This window comes from Ursus americanus, chromosome 22 (genome assembly GCF_024610735.1).
Source record: "Ursus americanus isolate L20-20 chromosome 22, mUrsAme1.1.p, whole genome shotgun sequence".
Lineage (NCBI taxonomy): Eukaryota > Metazoa > Chordata > Mammalia > Carnivora > Ursidae > Ursus > Ursus americanus.
In genome coordinates this window covers 24018864-24034841 of record NC_142148.1, presented here as the reverse complement: position 1 = coordinate 24034841, position 15978 = coordinate 24018864, and the positions used below count along the sequence as shown (strand labels likewise).

The 15978-nt window shown below is 50.4% G+C and overlaps 1 protein-coding gene across 5 annotated transcripts in view; it reads left to right on the top strand.

Moving 5' to 3' along the window:
- Positions 1–13479, top strand: part of RALY (RALY heterogeneous nuclear ribonucleoprotein) — a 79243-nt gene extending 65764 nt beyond the window's left edge. For 4 of the 5 annotated variants that reach the window (XM_087853647.1, XM_045806625.2, XM_087853646.1 and 1 more), the window contains 8 exons: positions 5614–5878; positions 7027–7099; positions 7293–7340; positions 9328–9494; positions 10202–10315; positions 10523–10701; positions 11934–11982; positions 13128–13479. In XM_087853647.1, coding sequence (XP_087709773.1) covers positions 5623–5878; positions 7027–7099; positions 7293–7340; positions 9328–9494; positions 10202–10315; positions 10523–10701; positions 11934–11978 — 882 coding nt within the window. In that variant the 5' untranslated portion in view covers positions 5614–5622 and the 3' untranslated portion in view covers positions 11979–11982; positions 13128–13479. The remainder of the gene's footprint in view (positions 1–5613; positions 5879–7026; positions 7100–7292; positions 7341–9327; positions 9495–10201; positions 10316–10522; positions 10702–11933; positions 11983–13127) is intronic. The other variant, XM_045806651.2, reaches the window with a different exon arrangement.
- Positions 13480–15978: the final 2499 nt, after the last annotated feature.

Genomic DNA, 15978 nt, shown 5'->3' with positions numbered 1-15978 from the left:
TAAGGGACATGTCCCAAGTTTACATCTCCTGTTTCTATTATTTTAGGTACATTTTTCCCTTTGTTAGGAAACCGTTAAGAAGCAGGTTCCTGGCAAGTGGGCTTTGTTGAGAAGGACGTAGAAGACAAGGCCTGTGAGCAGTCTTTCCCAGCATCTCCATAGTGCCAGCACAGAGGGGAGTAGTTCAGAAATGTCTGTTGAGTGAGTGAAGGGGATAGGAGTTGGCTGATAATAGTTACACTCCTCTATCCTTCTAGAGTACGTGGTAGATGCAGCAGAGCACTTTCACATGGATCAGCCTGTGTGATTTTATATCAGATCTGAAAGGTAATCAGGACAAAGATTATTCCTGTTTTCAGAATAAGGATGATAAGGCTCAGAGAAATCGTATGACTTGTTGCAGGTGACACATCAGAGCCGGGGCCAAGCCTCCTGAACCTGTATCCTGGACCCCTTACACTCCCACCCATTCTAGGCGCCCTCAGTATTCACATATTGGGTGCTGGGGTTTCTCATGGGAATGGGAATTGTCAGGAACTAAAGAGCATTCCTTGGGAAATTAGTCCTGTCTGGCCAGTAATGATCATTTGGGCAATGCTAATGAGCTGGGGCCTGGTGAGTTTAATGAGATTAATAGATGTTCTGTCATCCTTGGCTGCCTGTTAACCAGGAGCCTCTGGACCAAGGGGGCCTTGCGTACTGATCGGTCTGATTGCTTGGCATTCTCCAGAAATAGCCTCACCATCGCTGATAGCTATTTTCCTTCAAAACCACCCGGTATCTCCAGGGCTGTCTAAGGGCAGAGGTCTGGCCACAAGCTGGTGTGACCCTCATCTGTGCACTGGAGAATAAGACCAGAGGTATTGAGCAGGACTGGCCTGGACAGAGGCTCTAGTCACTGGGGGGCATCAGGACCAAGAGCAGCTGCTCTTCTTTTGAAATTAGCGTTTTAAGAAGAAGAGATCTAGTGCCAGGGAGGAACTGTAGAGTTGGGGCAGTGGACATTCTGATGGCTAAGTGCCTCAGAGGTCGTGGTGAAGACTAGACTCGAACCTGATGGCCAGAATTGGGAGGGCCTAAGGGCTGACATGGCAGACTCAGAGGCCTGAACAGTTATTGAAACAGTGGTGTGTAGAAGCCTGGATTCAAGTCCCCAGCTACTCCCTTTACTAGGCTGGGTGACCTTAAGTAAGTCATGTACCTAAAGTCCTTAGCTTTTCGTCTATGAGACTGACAGTGTCTGGATCAAGGATATAAACTGGTTTTGTTCACTAAAATCCTGTGCAAACATGAGATGTTGTAGTAGAAAGGGGAAGGGGTGAGGACTGAGGAGAGGCTGTCTTTGACTGAGGGTGACACGTTCTCTCCCCTTGGCAATCAGTACCTAAGGCATCTCTTTTTATGAAAAGGCTTTATGGAGGCAGACAGACCTACGTTCCAGTTTTGGCTTTGCTGTGTTAGCCAATAACTTGGCCTCTCTGAGTCTTCCTTCCCCTTTTTAAAATACCTCCTCACAGTGCTGTTGTGAGGATTAAATAAGGTGGGGTATGTAAAGTCTGACACTGAGTAATTAGAGGCTCTTCTTACCTTGATGGTTCTCTGGGGGGGTCTCATTTACCCAGAGTTCAGGGGTGGTTGTACCTTTTAGGGTTTTTCTACCTTTACAAAGTCCTGTCACTTTACCACATGTTCAGGCTTGGCTCTTGACTTCTAAAACATAGCTTCCATCTGAAATGTTTCAACTGGGAAAAACGGTTTGTTTTTGCCAAATTTCCTCTGTTCTTATTAGCTTGGAGAAGTGAGCCCATCCCTTTGAGCTGTAAATTGCATTTCAAAGCCTGTGTCTCTGGTGGGTTTTAATTAGCTTAAGGGCCTAGCTTTTATGCAGCAATTTCTCCAGCAGGTAAAGGTAAAGACACTTACTTGGAAGCCAGTCCCTAGTTTTCCTTAAAAATAGCATATCTGGATTGCTCCGTCCCGGCCCCTCACTTGTCCTGAGGGTTGTCTCTCACCTCACTGACCCAAAAGGAAAAATGGAATATAAGAACCCTAGACTTAAAGGACCCATGGGGTTCTTGGCCCTGCTACTCATGGGCTGGGGCATTGTGGCCAAGTCCATTCCCCTCTGTTCTCAGAGCGAGGGCCTATAAACTCCTTGTTCACTGAAGTCCCTGCTAATCTGACATTGCAGAAGTCTCTGGAAATAACTGGTTCTTTCTTCCTCTCCCCACCACCGTCAAGAACAGTCCCTCTACCCACCTCTCCTTGGCTCACTGCTAAGCGTGGGGCCTCTAGGCGCTGCAGACACCTTGCTCTCAATTACACAGCTAATCTGTGAGGCAGAGCTTGGCCCAGGGGAAACAGCTTATCAAGTCAAGCAGCTTCTGCTGAATAGGATGTCAATATTTTCTAGGGCTCCTACTCTAAACTAGGGAGAAGCCTGGAAAAACCAAGAAAGAATTGTATGGGGAAGATTGAATTGGGGATGGTTGGTCTGTGGGGGGTAGAGGGGTGTTTGGGTCAGAGATTCTACTCTTTTATACTCTTTTAATGAGGTGCCTGGGACCTCACTCCCCAGTGGTTTGTGCACCTCCCACTCCCCCTTAAGGTGGGGCTATGCTCCTGGGGCATTATTCTTACCGCTTCCTCCCTAATATTTATTGGGCACTTACTGTGTCGCAGGCTTTGTCAGGCTTGCGTCTAACATTTGCAGGGCAGAACAAAGGGTACAGATGGAGACTTACATACTATAGTCTAAATATTTGAAGGTTCTAAGTGAAGCTAACAAATTTTAAGTTTCATAACAACCTGGAAGACCATGTCTGAATTTAGAATTCTTGACTCTTTGGGATTCTGTACCTGAACCTAGCAGTTCCAGAAGAGCTAGTCAGGGCACACTTTTCATTTCCTACCCCTAACTTGATCCTTCACTTTCAGGAGTCTCATAAACATGTTTAAACACAGAAGCTGTTCCACATCCCCACAGATAGCTATCCCTTTGGGTTTAGGGAGTGTGCACAGTAGCAGCACAGACTGCCCTTGGAGACTGCCTTTGAAAGCCAATCGAAGGCTGATTAGATAGGGAGTATAGGGAGGGGCTGGTGCCTGGAGCATGCTTTAGGTAGACATTTCTTCATGGCCCTGTAGATTCCTCACCCAGAATGGCCACAGGCACCACCCCCCCCCATTGCGTCGTAGCCTGTGTGTGACATGGCTTCTGGCTGACTTTTCTTGGCTTTGTTGAGAATGTGCTCCAGTCTGACTTTGACCCTCATTTAGAATGAGCCTCACTGATGGCAGTGTTACTAGAACAGAGAAGTTCAACTAGTCAGAGTAATGATTAGATCCTATAAAGAGCTTCACCATTTGCAAAGTCCTTTTATGTACATTGTCCCAAACCCCAGGCGAGGAGAGAAAAGACTGAGTATGGCCAAATGTGAAGAACTTTACTCACCAGCCAAGGAGTGAGTGCTGGTCCTGCTGTATCACTACACACAGGTATTCAGTAAGCGCTTCCTGCTTAGTGGTGTTAGAGGCTCCTGACAGAGGTCTTAGGGAGCCCAGCACCTGTCATGTCTCTGCCAGGTCAGTGGCAGAGCCTAGTAGTCACCAACAGGTCTAAATCATCATCCCCCCTCTCTTTCTTTCTTGGTCTACACCCCAGGTCAGTGGTTGGTTCCCTCCAGCCAAGGAAGGTGGCCCCTCCCTGAGCCAAAACTTTATGGCCCTGAGCTGAATCAGCCAGGAGGGTTACCTGATGGTCATGGAGGAGCCCCACAAACTTCTTTGTATATCCATGGACAAAGAATTAACTTTTGAATGGCTTGTCATGCAGGTAGGAGAGGAATTATCAGAGAGGGCTATGAGGGATGGGGGTCCCAGGGGAACACACATACATTGAGCATTTTTTGCTGCACCTGGACAGTATTACATGTTTTCGTGGGTGATACCTTTTGTGTTCCTCACTGCTAAATGATGATTGGATGCAAAAGTAAACTGAGTAACAAAAAAGAGTCTGTCCCTTCCAGGCCCTTTCCAAAGCTGGCACCAACCCCTTCATCAATAGCAGTGCCCTCTCAGCCCCTGTCTTTTACCTAGGATGGTGCACACTTGACCCTAGTATAGCCATGGAGCCTCCTGCAAGCCCACCATAGGAGTAGGTTTCTTCCTCAGGATTATTCTCAGGGCCAGCCTATGGTTTCCTTGCAATCAGTGCCACCTGTCGGTCAGAACATGCCAGCTTCCAGGCTGGAAGGATTGAAGAAGAAAAGGGTCTCTCACCCCAGTGGAACAAAAGATAAGGCTTTCCCAGCTTATACTCTGCTCTAATTCTCTGAAAAGAAGCTTCCCTCTGCCCAAAAATACTAGGTTAGTAGGCAGGTGTTTACCATTAGCCTGGGGCTGACGAGAGTTTTAATACATAACTGCTTGGGGTCTTCAGCACCTTCTGTAGTAGCTCTGCAGGGGCGGTATTGAAATAGGAGTGGTACAAAAGGGAGTTGTACAAACCCATGCCATTGAGCAGAAAGGCTGGGCCAGGGAGTCATGTTAGGCCTTTAGTCATCAAGCCTCCTTTTCTGTTTCTTTTCGTGCCTGTCCTCTAATGTAACCTGTCCAGGGTCAAGGGTAGGAGAGATTTGTACAGTCCCTTGGGGTAAAAGACATAGGCAGAGTGTAGAGAGCAGAGAGTAGGTATGATATCTCCAAGCAAACAATAAAATTTGAATGAGTCAGTATAAAAATGGGTAACTTTAAAAAATTAATTTATTAAAAACAATTCTCAGGTAAATATGCTGACTTATCTATAGTATTTAAATTGGCTTTAGCTCTGGGAAGGAAAGTGATAGAGCTGAAAAAAAAAATGGGCTGTAGGGACCAACTGACCTGGGTTTGAGTACTCATTCCTGGCAAGTTAAAGAACTTAATTGGGGTCTGTTCCTGGTAAAATAGGAACAGTAGTAATACTATTTATCGGGTCTTGTGATTACTCAACATTGCATGCCACCCTTAGCCTGCAGTGAGTGCTCAGTGAGGCTTGTTTAGCTCACCTTTTTAAAAATGATTGGTACCAATAAAGACAGCCAAAGCTAGGTCAATGTCTGGAACAGACTGAGCAATTTTCATAATGTGGTATTTTTCTGGAGCAGGTATTACTTGCAATATCCATGTGACTTCTTTGCCATGGTTCTACATTAAAGGAACAGAAGAAAAATGATCGAAGGTCTTCAAATTTAGATCCTGCATGGGGTAACATTTCAGATAAGCATTAAGGAAGGAATGGGTTTAAAAGAATTAGACTTAAGTAGACCAGGGTTCAAATCCTAGCCCTGTGCTCACTAGCATTGTGACCTCTGAATGTGCATTGTCTCCCTTGTGAAATGGCCTGCTTCTGCTTATCATGTCAGTACCAAATGAGGGAACATATATAAAACACCTGGCCCTGAGGTCAGCAGTCCAGTAAGCTGTAAAAAGGGGAGGCTGGGTGCTATAGGGGTGTACGTATAGCAGGGCACAAAGCCATCCAGTTTAGCCAGGATGTGGGCCATGGGTTGCCCTTGAGCCCAATTGGGGGGGGGGGGGGAACCCAGCTTCACAGTGGCTCTCTCTCTTCAGGTAGCCACCATGTCCTTGAAGATCCAGACAAGCAACGTAACTAACAAGAATGACCCCAAGTCTATCAACTCTCGGGTCTTCATCGGAAACCTCAACACAGCTGTGGTGAAGAAGTCAGATGTAGAGACCATCTTCTCCAAGTATGGCCGTGTGGCCGGCTGTTCTGTGCACAAAGGCTATGCCTTTGTCCAGTATGCCAACGAACGTCATGCCCGGGCAGCTGTACTGGGAGAGAATGGGCGGGTGCTGGCCGGGCAGACCCTGGGTAAGCGTCTCTCCTTGACCCTGCTCCTGGTATTCTGAGCAGGTTCCGGCCTTTTCTTTCTAGCTTCTCTCTCAGGCCCTTTTCTGTTTCCCTTGCTACTACCCACTACCCCTATCTGAAATGTTATAATTTAAATAGTTGTAATTGTATTTAAGTTATAAATGAAGTAGTTATATAATCTGCCTGTAGGCAAGTATTTTAGGAGCTTCTCAAAATTGCTTCTGTTTTGTCTTTGCTTTCATCGTGACTCTTAATGACAAGCTTTATGGTTCCAGTTAAAATGCAGATTCCTAAGAGAAAAGGAACAGAGTGGACTAGCATAGTCTATAATATTGGGCTACGGATGGCTTAGGTTAGAACTCTTTATGAGAGCCAGGAGGGGCTGGGAGCACAAGGTGAAGCAGGTGCCTTTGGCTTTGGTGCTATATATATGATGTGACCATGTGGCAGTCGACCTTCTGTGTGTATGTATGTTCGAGAAGGTATACCTATCTATATAAGTGATATGTGGATATAACTAAGCATGTGGAGAATACGTGGACATATCTTTAGTGTGTATATATGAAAAATGTGTGTGTCAGAATATGCTAGTATGTGTAAGCAGATATGCATATTTATTTACCAGATATTGAGATCCTGTCACATCTAAGCATCATTCCAAGTATAAAGATGTTCAGTAGAACATTGTTTGAATGTGCAGTGGCTCATTTGTATATGGGCAGTTATGTATATGGACGTTGGAGTCAAGTCTCTGTATACTGAGAGTATATGTGTTATTTTTGTGTGTGACTTGATTACCTGGATACATGCCCATGTGTGTGAATGATCTGTATTTGAAGTATTGATGTACACGAGTATACTTGAGAGTGCAGGTGTGTGTGATGTCCATGGCGTGTGTATGTGAGTGACATGTTTGTGAGCGTGCGTGTGCAGGTGTCTGAATGTATATGGATTTGTAAATAGGCCTATCTCTGTGATGTGTGGGTATGAGTCTAATGTGTGAAGACCTCTGTTGGTCGTTTTAGTTAGGGCAGTCCATGTGTACCTCACATAAGCACGTAGAAATCGCTCACGTGCATGAGGGTGATATGTGTTTGGGTACCCTGCTGTGCTGCCAGCATCTGACTCTGCCTCCTCCCTCCACGCAGATATCAACATGGCTGGAGAGCCCAAGCCCAACAGACCTAAGGGGCTAAAGAGAGCAGCATCTGCCATATACAGGTGGGGCGCTCCGTCTTGTCTGTCTCTCTCCATCTGGGTGGTATTGGTCCCTCTTTGTACAGAGGGAGAAAACACTGGTTGGTGACAGTGTGCCGAGCCTAGAATTTGGGGAGGCGTTTGGAGATGAGGGCCTGTGGAGAGTGGGCTGAGTGGCTGTCCCTAAGCCCTGGCCCTCTCCCCTTTGTTTCCCCAGTGGCTACAGCTTTGACTATGATTACTACCGGGACGACTTCTACGACAGGTGAGCGGGGGAGGGGCGTGCCCAGGCATGAAACAGCCAAGCTGGAAGGGTCCTGAGAGATTGTTGGTGCAGTCCACTCTGTCCTCCAAGTGGGAACCAGAGCCCAGAGGTACAGTCAGGCATCTGCCCAAGGCTGCGCCACAAATTGGTGGCAGAGCTGGAACTAGGGTCTAGTTCTGCAGGTGTCCAGGTCAGAACTTCCCCCACCCCACACTGTCTCCCGCTCTCTGATTGCTCTTCCTCCTAATCCTAGTGTGGGACTCAGCAGGACTGGATAGCAAGGGACATACAAACATAGCAAGTTGGATTACAGAACAGGTTACAGGAGTAGTTGCAGGGAGTTTGAGCCCTCACGTTCCTGCTGTTCAGTTTCCTTACCTATTGGAGGTACTCAGCCAGGTGGAAGGGACCTCAGAGCTCAGTGTGAGCTCCTGGCCTTTCATTTATAGACAGGAAGCCAGTGGTCCTTTGGAGGCCTGAAATAGCCTCTGGTAGGCCTGTGGCCCACCCTTCATTAGACCCCAGCCTTGAGCTGTGGGCTCCATTCCATGGCACCAGCCACATTCTTGAGTGGAAATCATGATGGGGCTGTTCCAAACTTCTCCCCCCCACTCCCGGGCTGTGGGAAGGAAGAACACAACCTCTCTGAGCCTTGGTTTTCTCACCTCTGAATGGTTTCAGGAGACAGTGTGGTGTAGTGGAACTTGCCCTAGTCTGGGAGTCAAGAAGACCTGGTGCTAATCTCAGCTCTGCCACTGAATGGATTATGTGACTTTGGGCAGATCCCCTCCCAGTCTATGAAATGGGTTGCACCAAGTGATCCCTCAGGGCCCCTCCAGCTCTGGGATTCTGTGGTTCAGTGATTCTGACCAAGGCCAGAGCCGCCCCCTCCCCTTAGGGGCAGAAATGCAGGGTCCGGGACTGGATCCATTCCCAGAGACTCTCCATCTCCAGCCATCACCACCCCAGGGCAGGGGCTCTCTGAACAAAGGAGTGCGAAGCCAAGGGGCATTGAATTGCCCAGTGATGGCATGTTTCATGGCTGTCTCCAAAGTGAGCCCATAGTGTACCCCTAAGGCTCCTGTTCCCTGCAGAAAGGTAATAGTAGCAGATGTGGTGGGAGAGACCACTACTCAGCCTACGAGCTTCTGCCTGGTGAGCAGGATAAGAACCCTTTTGGAGAGGGCTGCGTGTTGACTTTGGGGCCACTATATAGTCTGGGAGCCCAGGGTTCTGATTGAGCTGCCTAACCTTGATATTCTGATGGATCTCTTCCCCTCCGTCTCTGAAGTGGACTAGGAGGGATGGGGTGATTAAGGTGGCCCAGAATGAGGACAGGGGCGTGGACTCCAGCCTCATACCCCTGAGATCATAGGCTCCTGGTTTGAGAGTCTCAGTACCCTGGCCTTCCACCTATCACACCTTTTAACATGTGTGTTTTTAACCAAGTTTTCTCATTCTCTGCCCTCACAGCAGCCTTGGGGCGGGATGGGGAGTTGGCACAGAATTTGGGGTAGCCATCCTCATGAAGCAGGTGGGAACACTGAGGCTCAGGCAGACTTAGGGATTCCCCATTCCCACATCTTTCTGTTCCCAGCTGGCGATGTGCATTGCTTTAGGGACATTTGCAAACTGACCAGAGGTTGGGGTGGCAGTTGACTGAGCAGAAGCCATGTCAGGTAATACAGCAGATCTAGGGAAGGCTTCTTTATGGGGATGGTCTCCGTTTGCTCCTTTCTTGAATTGGGGCTATAACCATTACTACCCGCCTGCCCTTACCCAACCTGGCTGGTAGGAAGGGTGGATGGAATGAGAGTCCCAGCAGCTTTTAAGGTCCGAAAAGCCTTTCCTCTTCACCCCCAGGGCTCACTGGGAGCAGGCAGAGGTATAGTGCAGGCTGCCCGCCAGCCACAGGTTGGTCTTGAGTCGCAGTGCCCTCTGGTGGCCACAGGCCATGCTGCAGCCTCTGGCCCATTTGCCCCTACAGGCTCTTCGACTATCGGGGCCGCCTGTCACCTGTGCCAGTGCCCAGGGCGGTCCCTGTGAAGCGACCCCGGGTCACAGTCCCCTTGGTCCGGCGCGTCAAAACCACCATACCTGTCAAGCTCTTTGCCCGCTCCACAGCCATTACTGCCGGCTCAGCCAAGATCAAGTGTGAGTGACTAGATCTTCCTAGATCATTTTTACTTTTCTCATTCAAAAGAACAGAATCACATATTTTTACATTGGAAAATAGATGAAGGAACAAATCTCCCACACTTCTGCAGCTCTAACACAACCAAGTGGGTATTTTTATGCATTTCTAAGAGGAAAAGGCTGACCTTTGAGGAGAAGGGGCTTGGTTGGACCCAGAAATGTCCAGTGCTGTGACGTGGAACCCAGTGAGGAGAAGGTGTCATCTTTCCTCTAGTCAGGACAAGTTTGCACATGCCCACTACTCCACATTCACTCCGGTGTACACCTGCTGCAGTCAGGCACCCGGGAAATCTGATGGTAAGACACCCACTTTTATACACCTGAAATCCGGGCATCATCCTGTAATACGAGGAGAAATACATATGCTTGCTCAGGTGCACACCACACCTGCATTCTTATCCATCTCTAGTCCCTTTCAGGAGTTGAGAGGTCCAGGGAAAAGGTCCTAAGTTCGGAAAGGTGGGCTGGTTACTATAGGCATGGCCTCAGAAGTCTTAGAGGGGAGCCACGGACAGCTCCAGCCTTTTCCCTGGCCAAAGAACCGCAGATGAGGACCGTTCCTGCCACTGGCCTGCCTTCCTAGTTGACAGAATTGGTCTAGGGTCTTAGTTTAGTGTCAGGCTCCCAGCTCCTGGGTGACAGCCCTGTACTCCCTTCACTCCCAGTAAAGAGCAGTGAGCTGCAGACCATCAAGACAGAGCTGACACAGATCAAGTCCAACATCGACGCTCTGCTGGGCCGCTTGGAGCAGATTGCGGAGGAGCAGAAGGCCAACCCAGGTCAGCTTCCAAGGGTCTTCGCCCAGCTCAGTGAGCAGGGGCACAGGGCAGAGTGTGGGGAGGACAGGGCACAGGGCAGAGAGGGGCCGTGGCCTCTAATGCCACCTGGATCCACCATGCTGAGGCTTAGCTTCTGCTAAGATACTGCTCTGGGGAGCTGCCCCAGGCTGAGTTTTATTTCCTTCTTCCCGCCCCTTTCCTCTCAAGATGGCAAGAAGAAGGGCGACAGCAGCAGTGGCAGTGGTGGGGGCAGTAGTGGTGGCAGCAGCCGGCCACCAGCCCCCCAAGAGGACACGGCTTCTGAGGCAGGCACGCCCCAGGGAGAAGCACAGGCTCGAGACGACGGCGATGAGGAGGGGCTGCTGACACACAGTGAGGAAGAGCTGGTGAGAGCACAGCACGGGAGGGGCTGGCAGGAGGGCAACAAGGGAGGGGGAGCCTCTGAGCTGGTTGGTGGCCCTGTGAGTTCCCTTCTTCCTCTTTCCCTGGGTTTCTAGTTCTGTGAGAAAGAGCAGGGGAATGCCTATTTCAGCTGCCAGTCCAAAGTCACACCGAGGACCGAGGTAGACCTCTCTTTAGTCCAGGGCCCATTCTAGATTCGGTTTCCACACAGGTTGGAGGAGGGAGGAGTCGGGCTCAAGGGAGCACACGCAGTCTGCAGAGTTCCAGGGGACAGGACTGGGATTGCCTGGGGCAGCCACAGGGAGGTTGGGTATCCATTCTGCCTGAGGATTTTCTAAAAGCCATTATTGCCTGAGTACGAAACAGGCTGTCTCATGAAGGAGGCATGAGGGAGCTCTCTTGTCTGTTACTGGAACTCTTCAGAGTGAGACTGGGAAGCCATTGGCAAGGAGCTTACATTAAGCAGGAAGGTTGACCAGACTCTTGAGTACGTAAGGCAACTGTTGTGTGCTTACTGTGTAACAGTTTACCTAACAGGCACTCAGCACCAGGTCCTGTAGTTTCTAACTTGATTTAACCTTAACAACAGCCTTGCACTGTGCAAAGTGTTACTGTTCCCAACTTCTACCCAGTGAGGAAACTGAGGCTCAGAGGAGTAGAGTAACTTGCTTAGGGCCTTATTAACTAATAGAGGCTGAGCCAGAATTAGACCCCAGACTTCTTCACCAGGTCTGGAACTTCCTCCCTTTTCATTAGTGCTGGGTTCTGGCATGAGGACAGATGGGCTCATGGCTGTCATACTTAAGAGGTCTTCCTCATGCCTGCAGCTCATTCTCCTTTTTTGACCCAATTACTCTCTTAGGCATTATAGTTTCTGTAAAGACCCTAACAAAGGCTTAGATGCCCCAAAGATGGGGAGCTCACCAGTCTACCAGGCTTTTAGCCTGCTACAGTCTGAGAAGGTCTTTCTATGCAGAAATGTGTCCCCTGCCACACCTAGAACATCCTTGACTGGTCCCTTCTCTCTTCTGGGGGGCCCCCAGATCATCCTGTCAGGATCCCAAGCCAGCTGTGTTGAGACTGTTCCCATAATCATTTCCCTTGGCTGACCTGTCCCTCTTTTCAAGTTTGGTCTCCAGATGTGCTCTGGGCCCCAGGGATGACTCAGAGTTGGTAGTGAGTGATACATGGTTTCTTGTTGCCTCCTCCCTATCAGGAGCACAGCCAGGACACAGACGCGGAGGATGGGGCCTTGCAGTAAGCAGGTATGGGGGTCCAGGTGGACAGGGGGTGAAGTGAAGCAGACCTGGCAGGGTCCTGCTATGCCCAGCAAGGAAGGCTCCCCCCATCCTCAGCCATTCTACTCTGCTCCTTTATGGTGAGAGCTTGGTAGGCTGTGGGAGCAGCAGCCAAGGATGGGCTGGCCAGGCCAGCCCTGCAGGGGTTCCCTCGGCGCACTCTGAGCCATATTGCCCGTCTCTTCCACCCTTGAGGAGCTCTGAGTCTGATGGAAGAAGGCACAAACCATTACCAATGTGAGCCTGATGATGGGCTGGAGAGCCAGGTGATCAGAGAGGGGTGTGGTGGAAGAGCTGATAGTCTGTAGTTGAGCCTGTTCAGGGTTGAGGGAGAGGCATCTGAGGGAACAGCTTTAGCAAAGCAAGGGGGGTCTTATGGTCCTCAGTATGTGGAGACGGCCAGCAGCCTCCTGTGCAGTAGTCGCAGCTCTGTGTGCTCTGGGAGAGTTCATCGCCAGCTGTTCCTCCTCAGAGAGGGATGGTTGTGCCAGGGTTAGGGGCTGAGACTTCATCCTGCCAGGAGGAAACTGTCTCAGCCCTGCAAGGTTGTGATGGTGCCCGCGTAACAGATGTGGGAACCGAGGCACTGAGGGGGGCAGGGCGGTAGCACGTATTTCACCAGTCCCAGGGTGGTAATTGGTGGAGCATAGAATTGAGTCCGTTGCTGTGTGGCCTCACAGCCTACTCTCGAGCCAGTGTTCACCACTCTGCTCTGCCCCATTCCTTTGGGGGCCATGTTCAGGGTGAGACAGGCTTGCATGGAGGTCCATCCATGCTGTGAGATGCTCCACCATCAAGATCTTCCCAGACAGCTTAGGAGATTCTATATCTGCAGTCTATCTTCTGGGAGCTTCCTGGTTGGTTTTACCAAAGAAGCCAGTTCACAGATGAGGTGCAGGGTTCAGGTGAGGAAATGGAGGCTCAGGGAGAGGGAGAACTCTCCCAGGGTTGCATGGCCAAAAAATTAGAAGGTCAGAGCCAGAGGGCAGGCATATGTCTGTCTGCAAACAGCAAACACCATTTTCCCCTTTGTGTTCCCAACCCTGGTTATCAAGAGTACCAGAGGCTCTTCCTCTCAGCCTCAGTCTCTCCTTTGTCTCTCTCTTTCTCAGCCTGACAGGAGTGATGGCCACCGGCAGGAGAAGGGCATGCACTGTACCAGGCCTAAAGCTGGGCACCCACCCCTGGAGACTACCCCCAGCGGGTCCCAGGAGAGCTGGCAGCAGGCACCTCCTCCCCCATACATCCCAGCCAGTGCCACATCCTCTGCAGGTGGAGTTATTGGCCTCCCCTCCCCACGCACCCTCCCTGCTGGCACTGCCCGGGCCAGAGGGCAGAGCACAGAGGTTTCCCCACACTTTGCCTCCCCTCCCAGGACACTCCCAGGCTTGGGGTTTTTCTATAGGTTTGGAGAGGGGAGGGTCACAGGGAGGGTACCCTGACAATAAAGAGATTGGATCCCAACTTGGTCTGAGATGGGATGGTTTGTGTTTTCTCAAGGTACCCGGGCCCTCCTGCCCAGCCAGAGTCTGGTCTAGTCTGTTTCACCCCATTCTTTTTCCTCCCTCGCTCTTCCTGGCTAGCGAGCATTGTCTAGACAGACCAATACTGGTCTGTCTGGGCCTTAGTTTCCACAGATAAAATGGGGATAAAAATGGCCAATAGGATTGTTGGGCAGGGTCAGATGTTCTGGTCCTCAAGAGAATACTTCGGTGGCTTGAAGTGTCAAGCAGTGTTAGGCAGTGGTAGGTCCAGCTCTCAGCTTCTCACTCGGTCTCATTTTCCCAGCTCTGAGATGATTCTAGAATCCACCTCTTCCTCTCCTTCCCTGCCCTAGTTTAGGACACTGTGTGTTTTTTTTCACTCGGGCTTTGTCCTCTCACTAGCCTCCCAGTCTCTGGCTTCTCCCTGCCCCATTTCCCACGAGCCACCACATTGCTTTATCTGAGTCATGTCTCTTCCCTGTAAAACCCTTACCTGATTGCTCACCATCAGGACAAAACCCCAACTCCTGTACATGATCCTATATGCCCTGGCCTCTCCTCTCCCTTGTTACCACCTCTCTTTCCTAGCCCACTCAGAACACGTCCTTCACTCTCCTGGGTGGCAAAGAATGGATCCCCACTCCAGTGGACCTCAAGCTGGTGGAGGTTGGCATCAGAATACCTCTGTCTCCCTCTGCCTGTCTTGAGCCACCTCTCGAGGTGTTAGCTTTGTTCTCTGACAATTGGCGACATTCCTTCACATTTCCACTTGTCCTAACTTCACCCCACACGTTGAGCGATTTCCCTGTGTTCAGATTCCCAGGAGAGATCACCTGCCATAGTGGATCTTTTTTGAGTCACTCATAGGTTATAAGTACCTTCCCCGGTTCTGTGAACTGGGTGATAAAGGTGTGGCCACTTGGGCTGGTCTGTCTGGTGTGGGACTTTGTTCCAAAGTCGGGCACGTACTCTTCTTGATCCTGCTTTCTCCACCTGAGAAATACCCACTCATCCTTAAGCTGCTGTTCTAGTGTTGGCACCTCTGAGAAGTATTTTTCTTTTTTTTTTAAAGATTTTATTTATTTATTCATTCGACAGAGATAGAGACAGCCAGCGAGAGAGGGAACACAAGCAGGGGGAGTGGGAGAGGAAGAAGCAGGCTCATAGCGGAAAAGCCTGATGTGGGGCTCGATCCCATAACGCCGGGATCACGCCCTGAGCCGAAGGCAGACGCTTAACCGGTGTGCCACCCAGGCGCCCCTCTGAGAAGTATTTCTGATCAGCTTACTGCTCTTCAGTAATTGTTCATTCTCTCTTCTAGGCAGGAAATTCGGTCCCATCATCACAAAGGGGTTTGGGCTCTCCCTCCGTCTTTACATGTTCCTCAGAGTCTCAGGCCTGCTGGAGTCCTTACTGAAAATCCCAGTTCACACCACCAGTTCTCCAACATAGCCTCCATCAAACCTACCCTGGGCTTTGGCTCCAGGTTTTGGTGGAGGATAGAGGCTGGGCTTGAGACAGTGCTCAGGCTAGGTTACCTTGGGTATGGAATCACCCAGGGAAGTCTATGTTGTCTCATGGCACCCTCCCTGGGCAGCCCTCCTGCCTGCCATTGGCAGGCTAGCAGTCTGAAGCCCGAGTGTGGCTCTACGTTTCCAGGCTGTGCAGGGCCCTGACTAGCCAGCCCATTAGGCAGCCAGAGTTCTGGACCCACAGCTGGCCCAAACGCCCCCATCCCTGCTGGCCTTTACGTCTTGGTGTGATGTGGAGCAATGTTTCTGGCTTTTTGGAGCTTTAGGTGCCCAGTGGGATCTCAGTCCCCAAATGTGTGCCTGCCTGGGACCCTGGGCAGCAGCGAGAGAGAGGGTAGAGGCTTGAGGCCTTCAGTCTCTGAGAAATTCAGAGCTGGGGTGAAAAATAGCCCCTTGGAACTTACTCAAAACAAAAGGCTTCAGTCTGGAGAGCTAAAGAAGGTGTCCAGCAGAAGGGGCTAGGTCCACAGGGAGTGTCCCATCTCTCCTGAAGAGCCCTCAGTGGAACATACCCCTCCAATCCCTGAACTCAGTTCTTCTGCTCAGAAGGCCAGAGCCGAGTTCTAGCATGTCCCTACCTTGTACATTGCCCTGGACTGGAACTTGGGCAGAGTGCAAAGAAGGGGTTTTGGACCTTGGTGGACTTGACACAGAGCTGGCACCGGTTTCCTGTGTTGCCAGAGCCTAGTGCTCTGTGCCAATTGCACCGTAACGTTTTCAGACTCTACAAGGCCTTACTCAGTAGTGCTTGACTGAGGCACTCACTTTTCAGTGCTTGGGATTCAGGTAGAACAGGAGGGGCTGTAGGCTTCTGTTAGTATGTTAGGCAGAAGAGCAAGCAAGACCCCTTCCAGGGGAGGAAGCATCAGCCCTGCCCAGAGGCCCTGCCTAATCACCCTGGCATCAGGATATATCCTAGACATCCTGGTGCCCCAGAAAAGCTCCTG